Here is a 19,403-nt window from a genome sequence, read left to right as displayed (position 1 = left end):
GTCCAAATTTAAATTGGATAAAAACCAATCCACACGGGGATCACCAAGTAGCAAGGTCTCCTTAGAAACTCGTTATTTGACTGTGCATCTTTGGGTTAGACTGCCAACCATCAACTCTCTTGGTGGATCAAGTCAACATAAACGTCCTCTGGATTGTAATGATATTTGGAACGCTGTACCTTTTAAGCCCGGTGGCAATGAGGCCTAATGTGATAATAAGAGCCAAATGAATCACCTTGGAGGCCTTAGGTGGAATGGACAGCTTAGCTCGAGATGGCAGATCTACTGACCGGGGGTTGGAATACTTTGAGAGGATCAGCGATGAATCCAATGGCATTTTTTTTCATCAAATTCTAGGACCCCTCTCGAGGCTACTTGTACGAGCTACCCACTCTGCCTATCGATTGATCCGCCACTGCTGCTGTTATCAACAATGATCTATGGCAATGCTACGCATAATGGCGTAGTAGTGTAGGAGACAAGGGAGTGGGAGGGCTGGATGGTAGATGATTTTCTTTGCTTGTTCATTTCGTGCCTGTATCCGGAACACATAAGGCCTCTCAGGACCAAACAAACCTTTAAAGACGACGAGGCTCTTTAACATTTCCCTCCTAACAGTTTTTTCGAAAGTTTATGGAAAGACGGGATCACCTGTGACCTGTGAGCTCATTGTTAGTATCAATACGCAATTATTAAGAATTGAAATACAGTTGAACCACGCCATTTTTAAACCAAAATGAATAAAATGTAATGTTTTTCGGGTATGATTTGGTGGCCCAGTCTACCTATCCAACTGCTAGAACCATCAAATAAACGGCCAGGCTGAATACCGAAAAAGGTTTCCTAGCTTCAGGTTGCAGAGGAAGAATAATTTGTTTTAGTGTTTAGACTCATATTGGTAGTTAATCTCATGAATTCTTGGGTACTTCTATTTCCTTGCGAGTAGCCGCGTTACCACTCCCCTAACCTGATTCAATTTTGTGACTTTTGTTAAGCAACTTCCTCGAGCGGATCTAAAATGATAAATCCATCATGATGTGTTGATACTCGTTGTTTGTTATTTGGCTTAGATACACTTGGTCCTCTCGGGACCGTTCCCCCGTAGTGAGAACTGACTATCCAACTACGTAGAATCATTCAGTCAGGAATGGCAGGCATGACCTTACTAAGAGGACGTTAGACCAAGATGAGACAGAAAGACACTTGCTAGAAGACGCTATAATGTGCAATGCATGTGTCGGTCTTAGCTCCTCGTCGCAGTGGTGGGTCAAGATGTTTGGAGACCCCGAGCGGAATGGCAGTTGAGGCCCCTTAAATTGTGATATTAGGGGGAAAGCATCAAGATTTCCTTCACCGACTTGGCTAACCGACAAGGTCTCGAGAGGCCGCTCCTTCCGTTCCTAGATTGATCCACTGCTGTCTCGTCGGTGAAATAGAGGCACCTGATCTATTCGCTAAAGTTAGCTCAAATGTCCCTCTTACAATGTTCCGTAACTACAGACCACTTAGAATGTACCTTAGAAGGCGTGCAAACAGGTGTCGCTTGACTGGCACCATCCTATTAATTGTCACCGAAGTTGTTTTAATTCCTGGTGCAGCTGTTCACGCCTGCCATAGTTTACAGAGCTTTCATTTTAAGACAGTGATAAGGCCATGTCTGGTCAATCTCTATGCTTAAATAAACATAAAGCTACAAGTGGCTAGATAAATTTTGACTTCAGATAGCAGAACAACTTGTGGGCCAACACTACTACCTACATGAACTTAGTCACGATAGAAATGCAAACCCCGGATTAATATTTAGCCCGCAAATTTGGGGCAAACAATCAATCAGCGCGCGAAGGTCATGCAGCATTTAATACAACACGCGTAAGAATCAGTGCGTGCCAAACATAAAAAAAAAAAAACAAGTGAAGACCTTATCAAGCCCTCCTATTTCATTTTACCACGCATCAAACGAAGGTCAACAACATAATTTACACAGCTTGGTACCGATGGGAAGAAAAATATCAGATGTAACGCGAAGGATTATTTTAACTTCCTTTTCCTTCAACAAGAGGCGATGAAACAATGGAGAGCAAGAAATCATATGAGACAGATCTAGTCGGTCCAATCTTTCAATTTAAGGAGCTTCTACTTACACACCTCCAATATTGGCGCAGCATATTTTTAATGAAGCTCATTAATCTGTTCCATTTGTACCAGTGATTTTCTGAACAGAACGCTCGTTTGCTATCCGAAAATCGAAATCTCGGACACGTTTAGTAAACACCGCCACTTTACAACACTTAATTACCGATGGCTGTGATTGTTGGAGGCCAAATTAAATTCCCATTCATCATTGCTTCCGCACTAATTAATTAATAAAAAGAGGGAAAACTCCTAATTGGTGATCGTAAACCCATTCCCAGGTAATCTGACGTAAAACTGGCTTTGGTCATTTGCAATGGGTGGATTTTAGGAGTAGCTGGAGCAAAGCCCCGCGAAACAAAAACTTAAAAACACACACACACACACGCACACACACACACACACAGAGGTGACCTTAGTAGCGGGAAAAGAATCACTTAAATAGATTACTTTACAGATTGCGACGAAGAACCGGACTGACCGTGACCGGACGCTAATATGTTCCATCCGACCAACGCCCATCATGCCTTTGGAACGTATGTTTCCTTCTAATGAAGAACATTACCAGTCTAAAACCTCAATCCCGTTGCGATGTCCATCTCGTCCAGCTGGACAGGGGGCGGTCGGGTGGTCCTAGTGCCCGCGGACCAACGAACTGTTGCTGGCAGCCTTGAACTGGTTTATATGGAACGCTACAATATTACCACATCCACCGGCAGCACCACCGTATCCGTTCTGTTTCCAGCACGCGGGTCTTGCGAGGGAGTTCCTCGTTCCTTCGTCCGGCTGGTAAGTTAAGGGGCCATTACTTGTTTGCACGCCCGTACGTACGAACGAACGATGTTTGCCGAACGGGTCCTTCGTCGATAATTCGCCAGGTCAAAGAAATGGCCCTGGGTGACGTACAATGCATCGAGTGTGTTTGGGAGTCAGATTTGGATCAGGCGCTAAGATATGGCTTTGTACCAATTTTGTTTTAATAGCATTATCAGTTTTGATTTGATCAATTTGATCTGGAGTATCAACAAAATCCTTGTGATTGATAAGCAAATGTTTTGTCTAACAGTTTGAGGTTCTTCCCTGCCGTATACAAACAATCACTCTCGCCCAATGTATCTAGGCCCATGAAAGGCCGAACAACTGGCCCGTATGTTGGCTGGCGAGTTTACAGCGAGAGGACGGAAAATAATAACGATTAGTTCACCGTTGGCACCCGTTGGATTGCCTTGAGATGGGTAGGGTCAAGGCGTGACTTTTTCCTTTTCCCACCTTCCCATCCATCAAGACCCCATCAGGCCCCACACGCTCGTCGTTACTGCTAGAGCACTCCCACACGAGCAAGCGCGAGTGTGCGAGAGCGGTTCGCCCCTACTAGTTGACCATAGCAGTGTGGTCGTCAAAAAGAGTCCTGGCTGGAAGCACCCAAAGAAAATGAGTGGCAACGGGGTAGAGCCGGCAGACCCCAGCTGAGCGGGACTTGGGTCGGTTTAATTTATTTTTAGCGACCTAAAGCTAGTAAGACGTCGGCTGACTGACGAAGGTCCAGATTTAGTACCGCTTCAGCGGTCCAGCGCGAAGCATGTGTCCTGCTGGGACATACCGTCGGACTGCGTGAGTGAGAACGGCTCGTACAATTCCACCTTGGCGCGTTGTGGCGAGTTGTCGTGCCGGGAATCCACTCTTGCTTCACACTGCAACCCCACGTGTTCGAATGAAGTGATAAACGGTTCAGTGGTGGTTGGTGATTCTGTAGCGTGGACGTACACCGCCTAGCGTGTTCTGCCGAAGGATACTAACGTGGAGGGGCATTATCCTTATCCTGCACGTGGCACCATGCGGACCAATATCCAATGTGTATTGTGTAACGGTTTACCAGTGTTCTTCTGATTACGTTATCAGGGCAATAAATCGAAATTTAATATCCCCCAACTGGGACCCGTGTAATCTTCCTGGTCGTTCAAAAACGTCGATAATCTGTGAAACGCTCGTAAAGCTCGTACAGCAGCATTTACGACCCAACCGCCAGCTCTTTTATCATTCAATTTTCACCGAATGATCAAATATTAAAGTGATAACTGATGGCTCGGCTGTCTGTACGGCACTGGCCGGTGACATTTCGAAGGCTCCCATGTTTACGGTGGTTCGAAATAGAAATGTGGATATAAATAGTGTTTCAATTCAACGCCTCCGACACCTTGCGTGTCCACCGTGTGCTGTTAGAATTATAATTTAGTGTTTATTGCCATCTGGACGAATTGTCCCTTTCAGCAACTCTCAAAATGGTGCGCCTAAAACACCGACAGCATGGACCTGCCGCAAGGTAAGCATGGTTTTGTTTTCTCCCCTACTGCAGCACAATCATTTCTATGCGACGAACCGCCTGTAAAACAGTGTCCATTTCCTGCAACAATTTAATTAAACTACTTGTGCTAAAGTGTACGACCGATTTTACAAACTACTAGCGAAGCGTTAACCCGAAGGGCATACTAAATTGGTGTGCTGTGCAATGTTTTTGCAACCTTTCTTTCACCGCACAAAGTGGGTCAATCGTGTAGTAAGTAACATTTCCGCCTCCTCCTAATTGGCCCATTCGGTCGGTCGGTCGTCGTTCGGTCGGATTGAATGTGCTAAAGATGAAACGGAAACGACGTGTAACGCCAAAATCGACCAAACACTTTAAAGGTCACTTACTTTCATGGCTCGAGCGAACGGATAGTTCATGTAAAACTTTGTAACGTTCCTTTGACATTCTTCTTGGCTGAGTGTGCTTTTCCCTTTCCAGGGCAATTTTTGTGACAAATTTGGAGCGAAATATAAAAATAGATTCAAAAACATGTAAAATAAATTTGTTAAATTAGACTGAAGCAGGTTTTTAATACAGCTAAATATTGCTATAATAAATTAGGTTAGATTCCCACGAATGCTTCATCCCCTCATGCGTACCTGAACTGTCTATCCAGCTACGAGCAATTGAAGGCCTCTTGAGGATCTAGTGTTAGTCTATGTTTGTCTGTAATTTATATAACATTAAAACCACAACATTAAAAACACAACTATAACTACTACAGATTCCCATGGGTCGTTTATATGGCCCTCCTCCATGAGGCTCCCGTAATCAAGCCCATTTCACGAAATTCCAAATAATTACTTATCAGGCGCTATAACTGTTTCGCGGTCTTCGCCTGCTGTGATAATCCTCGGTATCGCTCACGGTTTAACAATATCGTATGATCAGAGACCCAAATCCTCTATAAACAACCGATAAAAAGAAGATTTAGCATCGTCGTCTCCCAAATCATTGTCCGGGTCCATTCTAGTGGACTCATCAATACTATCACTCCATCTCAGTTTGAGCCTATCACAATTCCTCTATCCAGGTTGACAGCCTAAAAGGACTTTATGGGCTGGGTCGTCCGGTGTCATGACCAGGCCATGACATGACCAGGCCACTAGAACATGGCGAGTCTAATTCTAAAAATTAATATAAAGTCTAAACAATTTTAGATGACCATTCAAGCACACATACGGAGCCAAAAATCCTTCTGAGGAGCTTTCTCTCGGTCGCGGCTATGAGAGCTTCAGTTTTGGACAGAGTCCATGTCTCAAACTCACGGGACTATAAATGTTCTTTACAGTCCCAGCTTCGTCCGTCGCGACAGGTATTTAGAGTGGAGAAGTTTCCTTAGGTTGTAGTATGACCGGTTAGCAGCCAGCATCCTTGAGCGTAACTCAACATCAATGTTGTTGTCGGTGCTGACATTTAGTTCAAGATAGGCGAAGTTTTGGACGTCTTCAAAGGTGCGGTCTCCAGACTAGAGCCTCTGGTGGAGTCACCATCATTTTGGTTTTTGCTCGTTAAATAAGCAACCCGGGGATTAATGAAGCTCGCTCGATCTTTTGGCAAACCTTTCTGGTACATAGGAGAGCCTCAAACCAATGTCTATGCCATGTCTATGTGTGCCAGGATCTGGATTGACTTATAGAAGATGGTCCCCGAAGTGTCCAAGAGATGGTAGGAGTGAAGCTGCTGCACTGCCATTTTCAAAACGATACGCTCCACGGCGAAAATGTATCCAGTGGGTTCTATTCCGGAATCCTCTCTGGTAGTTCGAGGACCCTAAAATGGACTACTTATTGTAGGCCTCTAATTCGAAGCCCCTGCAAGACCACTTATAAGAGGTGGAGAGCTACTTCGTCCACGGTTTCATCCTCTTCTGCTTAGTCATGGCTTTTATCATGGCTTAGTCATGGCTTTAAAAATGTATTTATTGCAGCATTATCCGGGCCTTGACGAGCAGTTGCTTTTGCGTTTTGGCTTCAGAAAGATTGGATAAATCTCTCAGATACAGATTTATTGAATGCTTCTTCCTGTTTCCCTAACAAATATATTTATCACTGAAGAGATCAGTTTGGAATGTTTGCGATAAACGTTCCCTCTCTCTGTGTGATGGTCAGCTTTGTTTTAGGCGAAAGATTTTTGTAACAATGTCCAGAAATGAGAAGATGCTGTAAAACTCAAACCAGTTATAAACGATATTTAGAATGCTCCCCACTATTTTTAATAGTGGGGCTTCCTGTTCGTGCCTCTTCTACTTATACATTTCAGAGTTGCTTGTTTATCTTGGCACTGCATAATGTGTACATAGCTATCGCTTCTACGACAGTGAATGTAAGATCTGTTCAAAAAGGACACGGATGATTGATTTCACTAATTTTTCTTGACTTCCGGGGTACTTGTACGGGGTACATAATCGCTTTCAGTAAGGTGCTTGTACGATGTACGCTTGTATCATACAATACGTTACAAAGCGATCTTCCTACAATAGAAAAAAGGATCTTAACGAGGGTATATTCACTTCTGAAACATGCCTATGCGTTGATCTATTGTAGGTTTCGGTTAGCAGGACCCGAGACCCGATTATTGTCATTATCGCTGGTAATCAATCAGACAACCAGAAGACGGATATCGAGTTCGGTACGGATAATAAAAAAAAATTCTGTTCTTTGTTGCCATGTGATCTTCTTGAACCATGTATTTGGATTAAGTTATTCGAAGGTCTATGAAGATTATTATTACCAATGGCTGGTTTAACGGAACGCGGACTAAGCGGCTGCGAGGGAGTCCCGTGCTCGAAAGGAGTCCCGAACTGACTGAATCCTGGTCCGTCCTAGGTTATGACTCCGCCCGATATAGGCCATACAGTGTCTTTTTATGTCCTAGTATTGTATCCTATAGTTTGGCTCTTTTCATGTTCTAATATTTTTCACATCTGGTTTGATCAAATTCAATCGAGACTGCCTCCCCAGTTACGGGTAAGATCAAGTCAAGAAAAGACAGAAACGGAAGGGCAGAAACCATGGACTCCATCACTAATTGAAACCCCGTTGGATTTGATACTGTAATCACCATCTCATTGAACCTACGATCAAAGTCTCGTTATTTACAATTGCTAAAAAAACTTTATCCCAATAGGCATTCAAATAGGATAGCTCAACTTAGGATTACTCTGATAGGGATGGGTAGAGACAGATCTAGCGGCAAGGGAAGAAGGCATCCTCTAGAGACCTCACGCTCTCTAGAGGAGCTCGTTGAACGAAGGACGCTCCTTCGTAAAGGGGCTTTGTCGTCGCACAGACCTGGACCGTAAAGAGCCAGAATTATCCAAGAAAAATGCCTGGTACACTGTGCAGAACGTTCCGTATATTATTATTCAACAATTCCCTCCCCTTTTTTCAATAAAGACGGCCATATTGTTTTTTTAACCATGTTAAAAACACACATTGACACATTATTCAAAGCAGTTTCAAGTATTTCTATAATTCTCATCAGTACGGTGAGATCGTACAAAAAAATCCATCGTATATCCCTGTCACAGTAATCAAATCGAATTCAATTTCAACCTAAACGTCAACTTCGTACGAATGTGGGTTAAGTTCTGTGGCTGCTTTATCATTTGCAACAAGCGCCTCAGTAAATGGAAACGCCTTGGCGTAATTGATTCAAGTTTCGAGCGTTTTTCCGTATCAAGCTATACGGTCCTTGCCAACGGTGCTTGGCGGTAAATAATATGGCACTGTTGCTTAGCGATCCAAGCGAATCGTTTATTTGGATCAATGCACAGGAACGCAACGTCGATTGTTTGTTTGGAAAACCTGTACGGTAACGTTTTTTCCACCACAACTAACGATCCGACCGCTAGTTGTGTATCGATATGTTATCGCAGTGAAAGGATTCTCTAGATTACAAAAAAGTGACTATTATCTGTCATCAGATTAGCAAAGAGACCCTAACCTCTTCTGTTTAAGCCAGCTGGTAATTGGGTAAATGGTAAAGAAATTCAAACCGAGTCATAGCTTTAACTCCGATAACGCGATATAGCACAGCAATGTTAAGTTTACATTCGATTGTTTTGCAGGTCCTACGGTGGCAACTATTTGGATTGGAATGTCTTTGTGTCCGAGCCGGATATACCTCGATTAAGGCAGAGTACGTTACAAACTGAGTGCCAAATACCGTTTAGCTTAGTTTGACTACAGTTTAGAATGGCTCTAATTTATCCGCTCTTACATCCTCAAGGAACCGGAAGCTGGTGGTACGCGCAGGACCGAACATCCGTTAAGCATCCACACGAGTACATCACTGTAGACGAGCTAAACTGCTACCGGAAGCGAAAGTTTTCACAAAATCACGCTAGTAAGTCGAACCTCTAGCCATAGTTACTTCTTCCGAATAGATGTAATTGTAATCCGTTCATTACAGAACACCTGGGAAGTAACTTTTCGTTGTACAACAAATCGGAGCCCTCGCTACCGTCGGCAGTTGATAAGCAAGTTACAGAGTACGTGGACCGATTTCAGCGCCGAGCGGCCTACGAACGAGCAGTTCCATTGAGACGTAGCACCTCGCTACACATTGAACCAGGCACGATGAAGGGAATATCCGAGAACCATTCCAAGTTTGTCAGCTATTCGCAGGACACGATCGTGAAGTACGCTTCTGTCTGCATGGAACGATGCCTTGTGAGCGCACTTGCTAACGAATGCTTTTCCGTTTTGCAGATCTCGACCACCTGCAATCAGACCCGAAGAAAGCTTCAAGCTTCCGGAGAATGGACTGCGCGGTACCGGACTTGCCAATGCGTTTTCAGAGTATAAGTCATCATTCCTGCCGTACGATTTTCTACCGGCAGGCATGGATCAACGGTACCGCAATCGAAACAAGCGCAAAGAAAAGGAGAAACGAGACGATCTGAGCGCGTCCGATTCGAAGCTGCACAACAAAGAACAGCTAACCCGCAGCAATCTAAGACTGACCGGCGAAGCCACGTTCGAGCCGGAATACAAAAGCCAGTTTGCACTTCCGTTGGCAGCGGACAAGTCACGTTCGACGCCACAGCTGAACAACATTGCATTTACCGGCAACTTCCGTGAGGCACCGTCGGAGTACAAGGAGTGTTACAAATACTACGACCACTTCACCAAGAGCGCTCCGATTCGCAAGTTTGATAACCTAAGTCTGCACGGAACGATCGAGTTCCGGCCCGAGTACAAGGAAAGCTATCGAGAGTTACCGACGGGTGGGGCTAGCGATCAATGGCGTTCGCAGTGTGTAGTGCGCAAGGACAATCTGTCGCTCAAGGGCGATTTTCTTGGACGTGAGGCCGAGTACAGCTACAGCTTCAGGGACCCCCACATTACGGTCAAACCTGAGAAGGCCAAACCGAAGGACAACTTTCTTGCCATGCAGGGTGCCATGGACTATACTCCGATGTATCGGTAAGTTGGGCAGTCAGTAGAGATCAGTCGATCAGACGATGTTTAACGATCTGTTTTCTGTAGCTGCTCTTACGTGGACTATCCTCGTACGAGACCGTTGGTGAAGAAGCCGGTGTGCAGCATCAATCTGGAGGATGTTTACGAGAAACCGCCACAGCGTCGTCTGAGTCGCCGTACGCCGTCTCCCATCAAGTATAACGTTCATGCCGCTCCCACCGATAGTACCAAGCCGGACGTAATAGACAAGTTCATCTCGCAGCCCGAATATCGGAAAGCGCAGCGGGAGCTCATGATCAAGAAACGATCACCGCCCAAAGAACGTGGCAGTCTGCTGGCGCAGAAGATACTCCAGGACAGTAAGCTTACTACCGATCCAACGCAACCAATACAGCCGGTTCCGGTGGTACACGTAGAAAATGTCGGTGGCGGAAGCAGTTCCACAGCTACCACGAACGACGGGACAGTGGCTACGGGCAAGACTGTCGCTTCTACCACCGGCGGCGTAGGTGTAAAGGATGCTAAAGCCGGCCTAAGGGCAGGCAGTCCAGTGCAATTACCGGTACGAATAGCGAAGCATGGCCGACGCGCCAAATCGCCCATCATTGCCATTCAGCGCGAAAATGAGCCAATCATTTTCTACAAAGATCTACACCGAAAAGGCGATCACAGTGTGCGCAATCGTACGAAGGTAATCGAGGCGAACCCTTCCTATCGCAAAGCCACGTACCAGCCGCCGCCGTACGGACACAAGAAGCCGGGAGAGAAGGTTAAAACGGGGACACAATCGTTCGTCGTGCTAAATGCTCCGGCCAAGCAGCGGTCTACCCGATGGGCTGAACCGGCCACTATTTACGATTCACATTTCTACTAAACAATAATCTATTGGTGTCTGTATGTACGACTGTATGTATCCGGATATATAGGCCCAGGAATCGGACCATGCTGGTTCACTTTGTTTACCCTTTTTTCATGCTAGTCGATTTTAAGGGAGACCCTGAGAATAAAAGGCCTTGTGTCGAAAGTTACACAACATTGTAACAACCTGGGCATGAGCTTCTTGTCTTCCATTCTTCCGTAGTCCTTAAAATCGTAAGCCCAACGCACAAAAGAGCACTAATACCTTTGTTATTTCGGATAAGAGTTATGTCTATGGCTATGCAATTACTATAGAAGCACACACTTACATTTATTTCTTTCCCAATCCTTCCCAACGATCCGGCACGCATAGGAAGTATCTTTAAAACAGAGAAACGAAAGCACAGATGAGCACAATCGTACATTTTGCTAGGACAAAATCTTGATCCACTTACCTTTCCATCGCCACAATGAACCGATTTTTGTACATCTTGGGCGAAACCACGGTGGGTAGCTTTCCATGACCGCCCATAAGTCCCGACTGCTTGATCATCGATTCAAACTTTTTGTCCAAAGTGTAAGTGCGAATGTAATCTATGGGATTGAAATGTTTATGTTAGCGTAGACCTGCAACTCGCATGGAATGCACAGCACAGTCCGCCTTACCGATTATCCCTATTACGAGATTCCTTTCTGAACTTTCCAATCCGACCAAAAGCGAGTAGTCCATCACTTCGTTGCGCTCCAGGAAACAAGCGTCCCGCGTAATGGCTTCCTTCAGCACTGTCTTGCTGTGGGACAGAATGTACAGCGGATTCGTCCAGGACACTAGAAATGGTAACAGGCAATCATGACGCTCTTATTTCCGCTCAGACTAAGCTGCGGCATCTCAGCTCGTCGTTCAAATCTTACTTTGAATAAAGTTTTCATCCATCAACACTCGTTCTGTTCCAGTCTGCCGGTTCGGATCCACGAGACGGTTACGATCCGATCCTTTCAGGTCATACTTTTCGTTGATGTCCTTTCCACAGAACAGATTCTCCATAACTAGCACGGCGCTCTCAACAGTGGTATTGCTGTAGATAGTACAAAGTTAACGAAATTAATAACCCACTGTTTAGATGTAATAACGCTCAGCGTGACGCACTCTTTCCGTTTGATCGTAATTTTGAAGACTCCGAATATTTTGGCCAGCAGCGTTATGTGCTTCAGCCTCATGCAACGCTGCAAGTACTCGAAGTAGTTCGGGGCAAAGTTTTCAAATATTGTCAGGTCCGTGCGTGACATCTCTTTCAGCACAAAGCGATCGTCGACCGTTTTGCTGAACTTGGAGCCACTCTTGCCACCACGTGCCTCCCAGCGGACACTTTTGCTCAACGATCGTGCAAACATTTTTCGCACAACTTCCATCGCTTCCTGGGAAGCTTCGAGCGTATCCGTCCCACTGACATTCGATCCATTTCCACCGCCAGCACCGGATACTGTTCCCGTGGTGCCTGTACTGCCTGTGGTTCCAACCGATACCCGATGCGTCGTTCCTGAGGCTGGAGGATGTTTCAGAATCTGACACCGCAGAAAATCGAATTCTTTTGCAAAGTAGATCCGGCAAACAAAGTTGCAGTTAGCATCCTATTTAAATGAAATACATTAGCATTGACTAGCGATGGGAAAAGTGGCCAATAGTGTCCGATAGCTCATACCTGAAAATGGATTTCGCTGTGGGCAGCGTTTTTATGCTTTTTGTCTTGCTCACTTTTTGCGTGACCCATACCGGGTGAGTCTTCTGCATCCGTAGTCGAGCTCACCGAGGTGGATTTACGCTTCATGTTGGGACTGTTTTCGGGCGCTCCTATCGTGATGATTCCACCATTACCGCCACTGTGCATGCTGTCCAGCATTTTGCGATACTCCTGGGACATCAGACTGTACGCAATGCAGGAGCCCAAATCGTGCTCGCTCACTACGATAGGGAACAGACCAGCCTTCAGGCAATGGTGTTCGTGCGCTGGCAAGGGCGAGCTTAGAATGTGCGAATAATCGTTCGTCGAGAGCAGTTGGCTCAGTATGGTTTTAACTGTTTTCTTTTCATTCAGGCACTCCCTCAACGGTTGCTTTTCCTCGCTAGTAGAGGTGGCCACCACTTTCTCTTCCTCTAGCTCAGCCGTAATCGAATCAGCAGGGTCGAGCTTTCCACTCACCCCTGACGGAGCGCTTTCAATTGGTTCGGTCTCCACTGGTTCCGTAAAAGACGCTACATCCTGCTGCGGATCGTTAGCTCGAGTTAGATCCAATTCTTCGGTAGCGATCATCCCACTGTCGATCGTGGCACCGGTGTTGCTGCTACTATCCACTCCCGTCGTTGCAGGCTTTGATGTTTGAGCACTCTTTGCCTGGTTGATTATGTCGTGCAACTTCGGTTCCCACTCCTCTATTGCTTCTGCTAGCGTGTGCTTCAGCGTCACGATCGCGTCATCGATTAGCTCCACCGAAAGCACATCCTCCGTCAGTAGCTTCTGCACCTTTTCGATGCGCTGCTTGAACGCTACCTGATCCTGGTTGGCTTTCTTTTTCAGCTTGCCGAACGTATCCGTATCGACCGACAGTTCGGCAAGTTTTTCCAAAATCTTAACAAACACATCATATCCCATTATCGCGAGCGCCTTCATTTCTTCCGTCCGCTGATCGGTAATGCACCGATGGTTACTCCCAACTGCCGGGATCGCCATCGAGATAGACATCGCCGGTAACACTATTTCCCACACATCGACCGCCGTATAGCGGAAGCTTGCCACGATCCCTTTGTAGGAGAAGTTTTGCTCAAAGTCGCGGTGCAGCGAATGCCGACACACCATCCCACCTGCTTCGTCGCTTCGATCCGAGTCATCCGTGATTCCTTCGCAGTTTCGTTTCTTGTAGGCATGGCCGTGAAACCGAAGTTCCAGAAACTTTGCAAACGAATAGCACCAGGTGTCCTGGGACATTGGGGCCGGTTTAGAGTATTCGTTGCAGATTGTACACTTGGACGATATCAGTATCGTGCCGGTATCCATCTTGGTCACATCCTCTACCAGCTTCACTTGAATGCAGCCACCCGAGTGGACGTAGCGTCGCACATGATCCATCATGGGAAGGTTGCACGATTTGCAGATGTACGTGCTACGGAAGCAATAGTGCTCCAGAAACAGTCCAAGCATAATGTCGTTCTGCCCATAGAATTGCATGTCCAGATAGGATGGTTGCGCACAGAACGTGGAAGGAACGTTTTCGTTGTAGTTGAAGCTACAGAACAGCACCGGCAACCGTTGGTGGTTTTCGATGTCCAACGCATCACGATAAACGAATTCTTCCAGCGAGCGTTGAGCCATCGTGGTAAGACGCCGTTTGCGAGATGATGTCTTCTTCACTGAAATTGGAAATAATTTCATGAAGATTTGTGCCTACAAAGTAAAACTTGATCTTCCAGTCACTTACTCATGGAAACTTTCGGATAACGACCACCACAAGCGCGGAAGCTGGCGAGAATCGTTTGCATCTCCTTACTGTCCACCGAGGCTGTTATCTTATGCGTCACGAACGGATGCACCGGTAACAGTTGCTTTTCTTCCTCTTCGATCGGGGCGCCGGTCCCAGCCCCGGCAGCATTATCGATCAATGCTGCACAGCTTTTTTCGCCCATCGAACCTAACGTTCCTTCGTTGCTCCATTGCTTGGAGAAGTACAGCTCTTCGGGAAAGTGACAACGAAGAGCACACTTACGGCCAGCGTCTGTCTCAAGGTATGGTAGCGGGAACGCGACGAACGGACTGATGGACAAAATGGTCGAGCTGAGTGCCGACCGAAATCGGTTATCGTTAGGCGTTTCTGCTGCTAGCTCGAACGATGTGTCGTCTTCGTCGGCATACTGGCCACCACCGTCCTCCGATGGTCCGAACGCTCCCGACCGCAATGGATCCGTCCAGTCGCCAACATTTTCTCGATTCGCTGCAGTCTCTGTCGTCATGCGTACGATTTTTGTTGGTTGCTCTTTTTGAACCGCTGTTTTATCGTTGTCGAACGGCATCGAAGTTTCTTCCTTCGGTATTTGGACAGAAGCTTCTAAGCATTGCGATTGTGGCAGTGGATCCAAGGGGGTAGATTCTTTCGAATCGAATATGCTTGTCCGAGGCGTCGGTGGCATCGCGTACACGTCGCACAGATACGACAGCTCAAAGCGCCAGTTGTGACGCGCCAGAAGCAACAAGGATGCAATTTTCTTTATTTTTGCCAGCTCGCTTCGTTTGGATCCCCGGAGAAGAATGCAGCATCCTCGAGGACTGTGCTGCTTTTCGAGGCACATTAATGTTTTGGAAGATCCTGGAATAATAAAACATTATTGTCATTTAAACACGGACCAGGAAGAAAGTTTTACCAGGATATAGCAGGTCGCCGAAATAACTTCAGACCTAAGGTGACCTGCTGTCGGAATAATCGGATGGAGATCTGGTCAAATACCAGGCAGAGACCCTCAAGCCCTTCTCAGTCCTTAGCTAATAGCCGGAGGCTCCACTAGATGATATCATGCTACTGCCACCTAGCGTTGATGAGACAAGAAACGCTATCCGTCTTCTAAAGAACAACAAGTCACGGAGGGAATAGTAGCCGAACTGATCAAAAACGGTGGTGCAGCACTCAAACAGGAAATTCATCAAATTTTTATGGGTATGGGATAGGGAATCAATGCCTTGTGATTGGTATAATCCATCCCATATACAAGAAGTGAGATAGGCTAGAGTGCAGTAACTACAGGGGTATTACGGTGTTGAATATCTCCTACAAGATCTCCTCCTTTGAAGAGATAATTGAAACTATCAGAGAGAATTCAAAACGGAAAATCAACCACAGACCAGATCTTGCGGCGGCTCCACTCGTTCTATCTCTTCATTGATTTTAAAATCGCATACACCAGCACCCGCAGATCTGGCGCATTCGTGACTCAGTGAGGAGCAAACTTCGGAGACCATCTTCTATAAGTCAATCCAGATCCCGGCTTTTGATGATGACATAATCATCATTGGTTTGAGGCTCCCGTATGTAGCAGAAACTTACCAAAGGATCGAGCGAGCGGCATAGAACCTCGGGTTGGAGATTAACGAGCCGCACCCCAAAATGATGGTGACTACACCAAAGACTCTGCTATTAAATACTGTTTTACGTGATGTACAGACAAGTGATCGCACCTATAAAGTCGTCCAAAACTTCACCTAACTAGGGTCAAAAGTCAGCACCGACATCAACATTGATGGACTTCTCCACTCAAAATACCTGTCACGACGGACGAAGCTGGGACTGTACAGAACATACATAGTCCCACTACTCTTCTACGGCTCTGAGACATAGATTCGAGCCCAAAATTAACGAAGAAGATGCTCAGAAGGCTTTTTGGCCCCTCTACGAGCTGTACGATGATCGTGCAGCGAATTAGATTCGCCAGGCTCCGGTGGAATGGTCTTGTCATGAAAATAACACCGGACGACCCATCCCGTAAAGTCGGTTTAGGCCGTCGACATGGACTGAGGAGCCGTATTAGGCCCAAACTGAAACTTGGCAGCAGGCCAAGACCGCGAAGCGATTGAAGCGCTTGATAAGTAAGTAAGTAATATGAAGATAATTATAAACTCGTCAATTTCCAGCTTACCTTGATCATCATAAAACGTTTGAATCCTGAACCGATCGCAAACACCCAGCTTCGGCTGTCCAACATTAGAGTCAATGCAGCTGATAATATCACAATCCAGAAACCGTGCGATGCGCTCCAGCACGCACAATTTAACGTCCAGCACCAACGTTATTCCGTTGTTGCGTAGCATATCTTGAGCGATGCCGGCAACATTCTTGTGCACGAGCACAATATTCGGTCCAAGGCTGATGATTTTTGACACCTTGTTACGCAGATAGTCACGTTCCTGCAGCATCAGCGTATCAAAGCTGACAAACTTTCCTTCCACGCGCTGGTAGGCAATCGCACACTGCAGCAGCAATATCTTCGGTTTGTCCACCTTTTGCGACATCTCCTTGTGGGCAACATTCTTCGAAAAAACCACTCCACCCAGTATCTGCGACTCACTGCGATCCCCGCCGGGGACCTTCTTGAAGTAAACGTAGTTCCGGATGTCCATCGCGTCCGTGCCGTAAGCCTCATCCAGACGCATGGTGTTTGCCACACGGGCCACTATCGGGATGAGCGTTTTGCTCCACGATGGATCAAGGTTCTGCGCTCTCAGCAATTGATTCACGAGCAGTTCTTCGTGTTCGCAGAATGCTTTCAGCAATGCTTTAGCTCCGGTCGATATTAAATACGAGCTGTCCATTATCGAATCCTTCAGCATTATGCTGCTCAACGTTGTGCTGCCTCCGATGCCGCTTCCCGTGCCGTCTTCACTATCGACGGACGATTGATCGTCATTCCCTGAGCGCATCAACACGGAGCTGGATTTAAAGTTCAACTCCAAGTGGTAGGCGCCTTCTCCTGCTCCACCTCCACCTCCCGGCCCAGGGGTGTTGGTGCCCTGTAACACAGCCAACTTGTACACCGTTTCTTCGCTGAACTCGATCGTGATTGTGGTGCTTTCCTCGTCATCCTCTACCGATCCACCGCTGCCCTCGCGTTGCAATTGCTGCTGCTGTTGCTTTTGATGTAGCAACACTTTCTCGTGCGTAACATTGGTGTCTTCTTCGGCGCTGTTCTGCTCATTCTTCAATTCAAATATCGCTATCAAAAATCCCGCGTCGATCATCGCATTCAGTATGGCGATGGCTTGCATATTGTTCGACGACTTTTGTCTGCTAAACAGGAAATCGATAAGCTCGTGGCCCCGATTGTACAGCGGCAACGAGCGACACATTTCATCGTACAACGTTTTCAACGAGTTAGACTGCTGCAGGATGGATTTGCGATCGGCTGAAGAAATTCCTGATCCGGCACTAGCGGCAAACCGTTCCTCTTGATAGCCAACGGAAATTTTTCTGCGGTTTCTGCCACTCGCCGAGGCAGTGCCACCGGTTTCGGTTCCGCCACCTACCGGTGGTTGCAGCGTTGACAGCTTTTGGGCCAGATCATCCTGCAGCGCTTTTAAGTCCGGCTTTAAATCAGCGGCAATGTTGGACGATTTAAGGTACGTCAAGACTACTTTCGAGCAATAGTTACACACGCGCAAATCATCCGAGCAGTTGATTATCTTTCCCGTTACCACCTGGTTGCAGCATTTCGTGCAGAAGATTTGGCCACACAGGCGGCAGTGGTGTTTCCGGCGGAATGTTGAAAACTTTACCGAACAATCGTAGCACTCGATGGAGGTGGAATCGGGCATCCAGAATTTTTGAAGATTTGTGTTCTTGTAGCTCCTTTTAGTCTATAATGGAAAGAACGAATGTAGGATAGAGAGAAAACACTGCTATGGCTCCCGTCAATAAACAGATATTTACGCTTGGTTTCTGCGATATAAGACTGCTTAAGCGACGAAGTACGCTAGTAGTGCTACGTTCACCAGCGGCCGCTTCAACTACAGACGATCCATGCTTCGGCTCCGTATATGCACCGCTTACAGGGATGTTTCCGGTAGCCAATGAGGTAGATTGGCTAACCTCAGCTGGTACTTCCCGTACATCTCTACTCTCGGCATCGCCGTCGCCTGTCGAAGGCTCTTCTTGCAGAACCGCCTCTTGAAGAGGCGATTCATTGTTGGACCGGCTGTTGTTCGTAAGCCTATTTACTAACTTCGAAAATATGGTTTCCTGTTCTTCCTCGAACGTGCGGGCAAACTCCGTTAAAATCGTGGGGGAGTGTAGGTGTCTATTCATGGTAATGGATTATTGATTAACTGTTTTTGCTGGTGATCACTTAAATAAAGTTGCAATCAATACAGCACATCGACATGGGAGGGTGGCAAGTATTGTGCAGCACATTCCCAACAATCCTAAACACCAGGGAAATTAACTTGCTCGGTAACGGACAGATCCGGGGCCAGCGACGTTAGCGCCAAGTCAGTCCATTTCTGCTCTTGCTCTTTCAACGTCAAGTGTGAGTCACCATTGTCTGCCTCGGGATCTGGCAGCTTATCGCAAGGTACTTGGATATGGTCGAAAGGCAGCTCGTCAGCAATCCACTCGTTATCCACTAAATCGACCAAACGTCCGCCGGATGGTGGCTAAAGAGAGAAAAGAAACCAGCCGTCGCAATGATATAATTGTTTCTTTTTGGAGCGTACGCTGGAGCATTCCAGCGAATTCAGCAGTGGAATGCAACACATTGTACGTACCTCACTATCCATTAGAAGCTACAACAAATGCGCATTCAACACACCAAAGTAGTAATGTTTCCGGGCTGTTCCAAATGTCCAGCAGCGGATTACAGTTTGAAGAAACAGTGATAATTAAGCAGGTAAGCTAGCCCTAGGTCCTTTCGTGCTTTTCAGTTTTGTTTCTTTATTTTGTTTTATTGTCAATGTTCAGCTGATCTGTCAAACGGCCCATCCCAAGATTTATACAGTATAGATGTGCTTTTGAAAAGCCAAAATTATCAACGATTATAAAATTACCCGTGTTATTGATTTTGCCATACTTTTTGTACATTTATTCATCGCAAAACTCGTGTAGTTATGTATTTT

The 19,403-nt window shown here is 46.4% G+C and overlaps 2 protein-coding genes across 2 annotated transcripts; one reads left to right on the top strand and one right to left on the bottom strand.

Annotated features, from left to right (window-relative positions):
• The first annotated feature begins 2,938 nt into the window (after positions 1-2,938).
• Positions 2,939-11,066, top strand: LOC118511950. The gene is made up of 6 exons (XM_036055661.1): positions 2,939-4,450; positions 8,547-8,617; positions 8,708-8,824; positions 8,891-9,119; positions 9,190-9,906; positions 9,970-11,066. The coding sequence occupies exons 1-6, from the start codon at positions 4,410-4,412 to the stop codon at positions 10,775-10,777; spliced, it is 1,983 nt and encodes a 660-aa protein (XP_035911554.1). The 5' UTR covers positions 2,939-4,409; the 3' UTR covers positions 10,778-11,066.
• Position 11,067: 1 nt separating this feature from the next.
• On the bottom strand, positions 11,068-19,241 carry LOC118511939 (putative 1-phosphatidylinositol 3-phosphate 5-kinase). Its single transcript, XM_036055636.1, has 10 exons — positions 19,056-19,241; positions 18,223-18,944; positions 16,436-18,149; positions 14,233-15,114; positions 12,462-14,164; positions 11,909-12,390; positions 11,674-11,837; positions 11,428-11,589; positions 11,217-11,355; positions 11,068-11,141 (listed from the first exon to the last, which is right to left on the bottom strand). Exons 2-10 carry the CDS (start codon positions 18,595-18,597, stop codon positions 11,093-11,095), a joined length of 5,670 nt encoding a protein of 1,889 aa, XP_035911529.1. The 5' UTR covers positions 18,598-18,944; positions 19,056-19,241; the 3' UTR covers positions 11,068-11,092.
• Positions 19,242-19,403: the final 162 nt, after the last annotated feature.

Source organism: Anopheles stephensi, chromosome 3 (assembly GCF_013141755.1).
Source record: "Anopheles stephensi strain Indian chromosome 3, UCI_ANSTEP_V1.0, whole genome shotgun sequence".
Classification (NCBI taxonomy): domain Eukaryota; kingdom Metazoa; phylum Arthropoda; class Insecta; order Diptera; family Culicidae; genus Anopheles; species Anopheles stephensi.
This window is presented reverse-complemented; position numbering and strand designations above follow the sequence as displayed.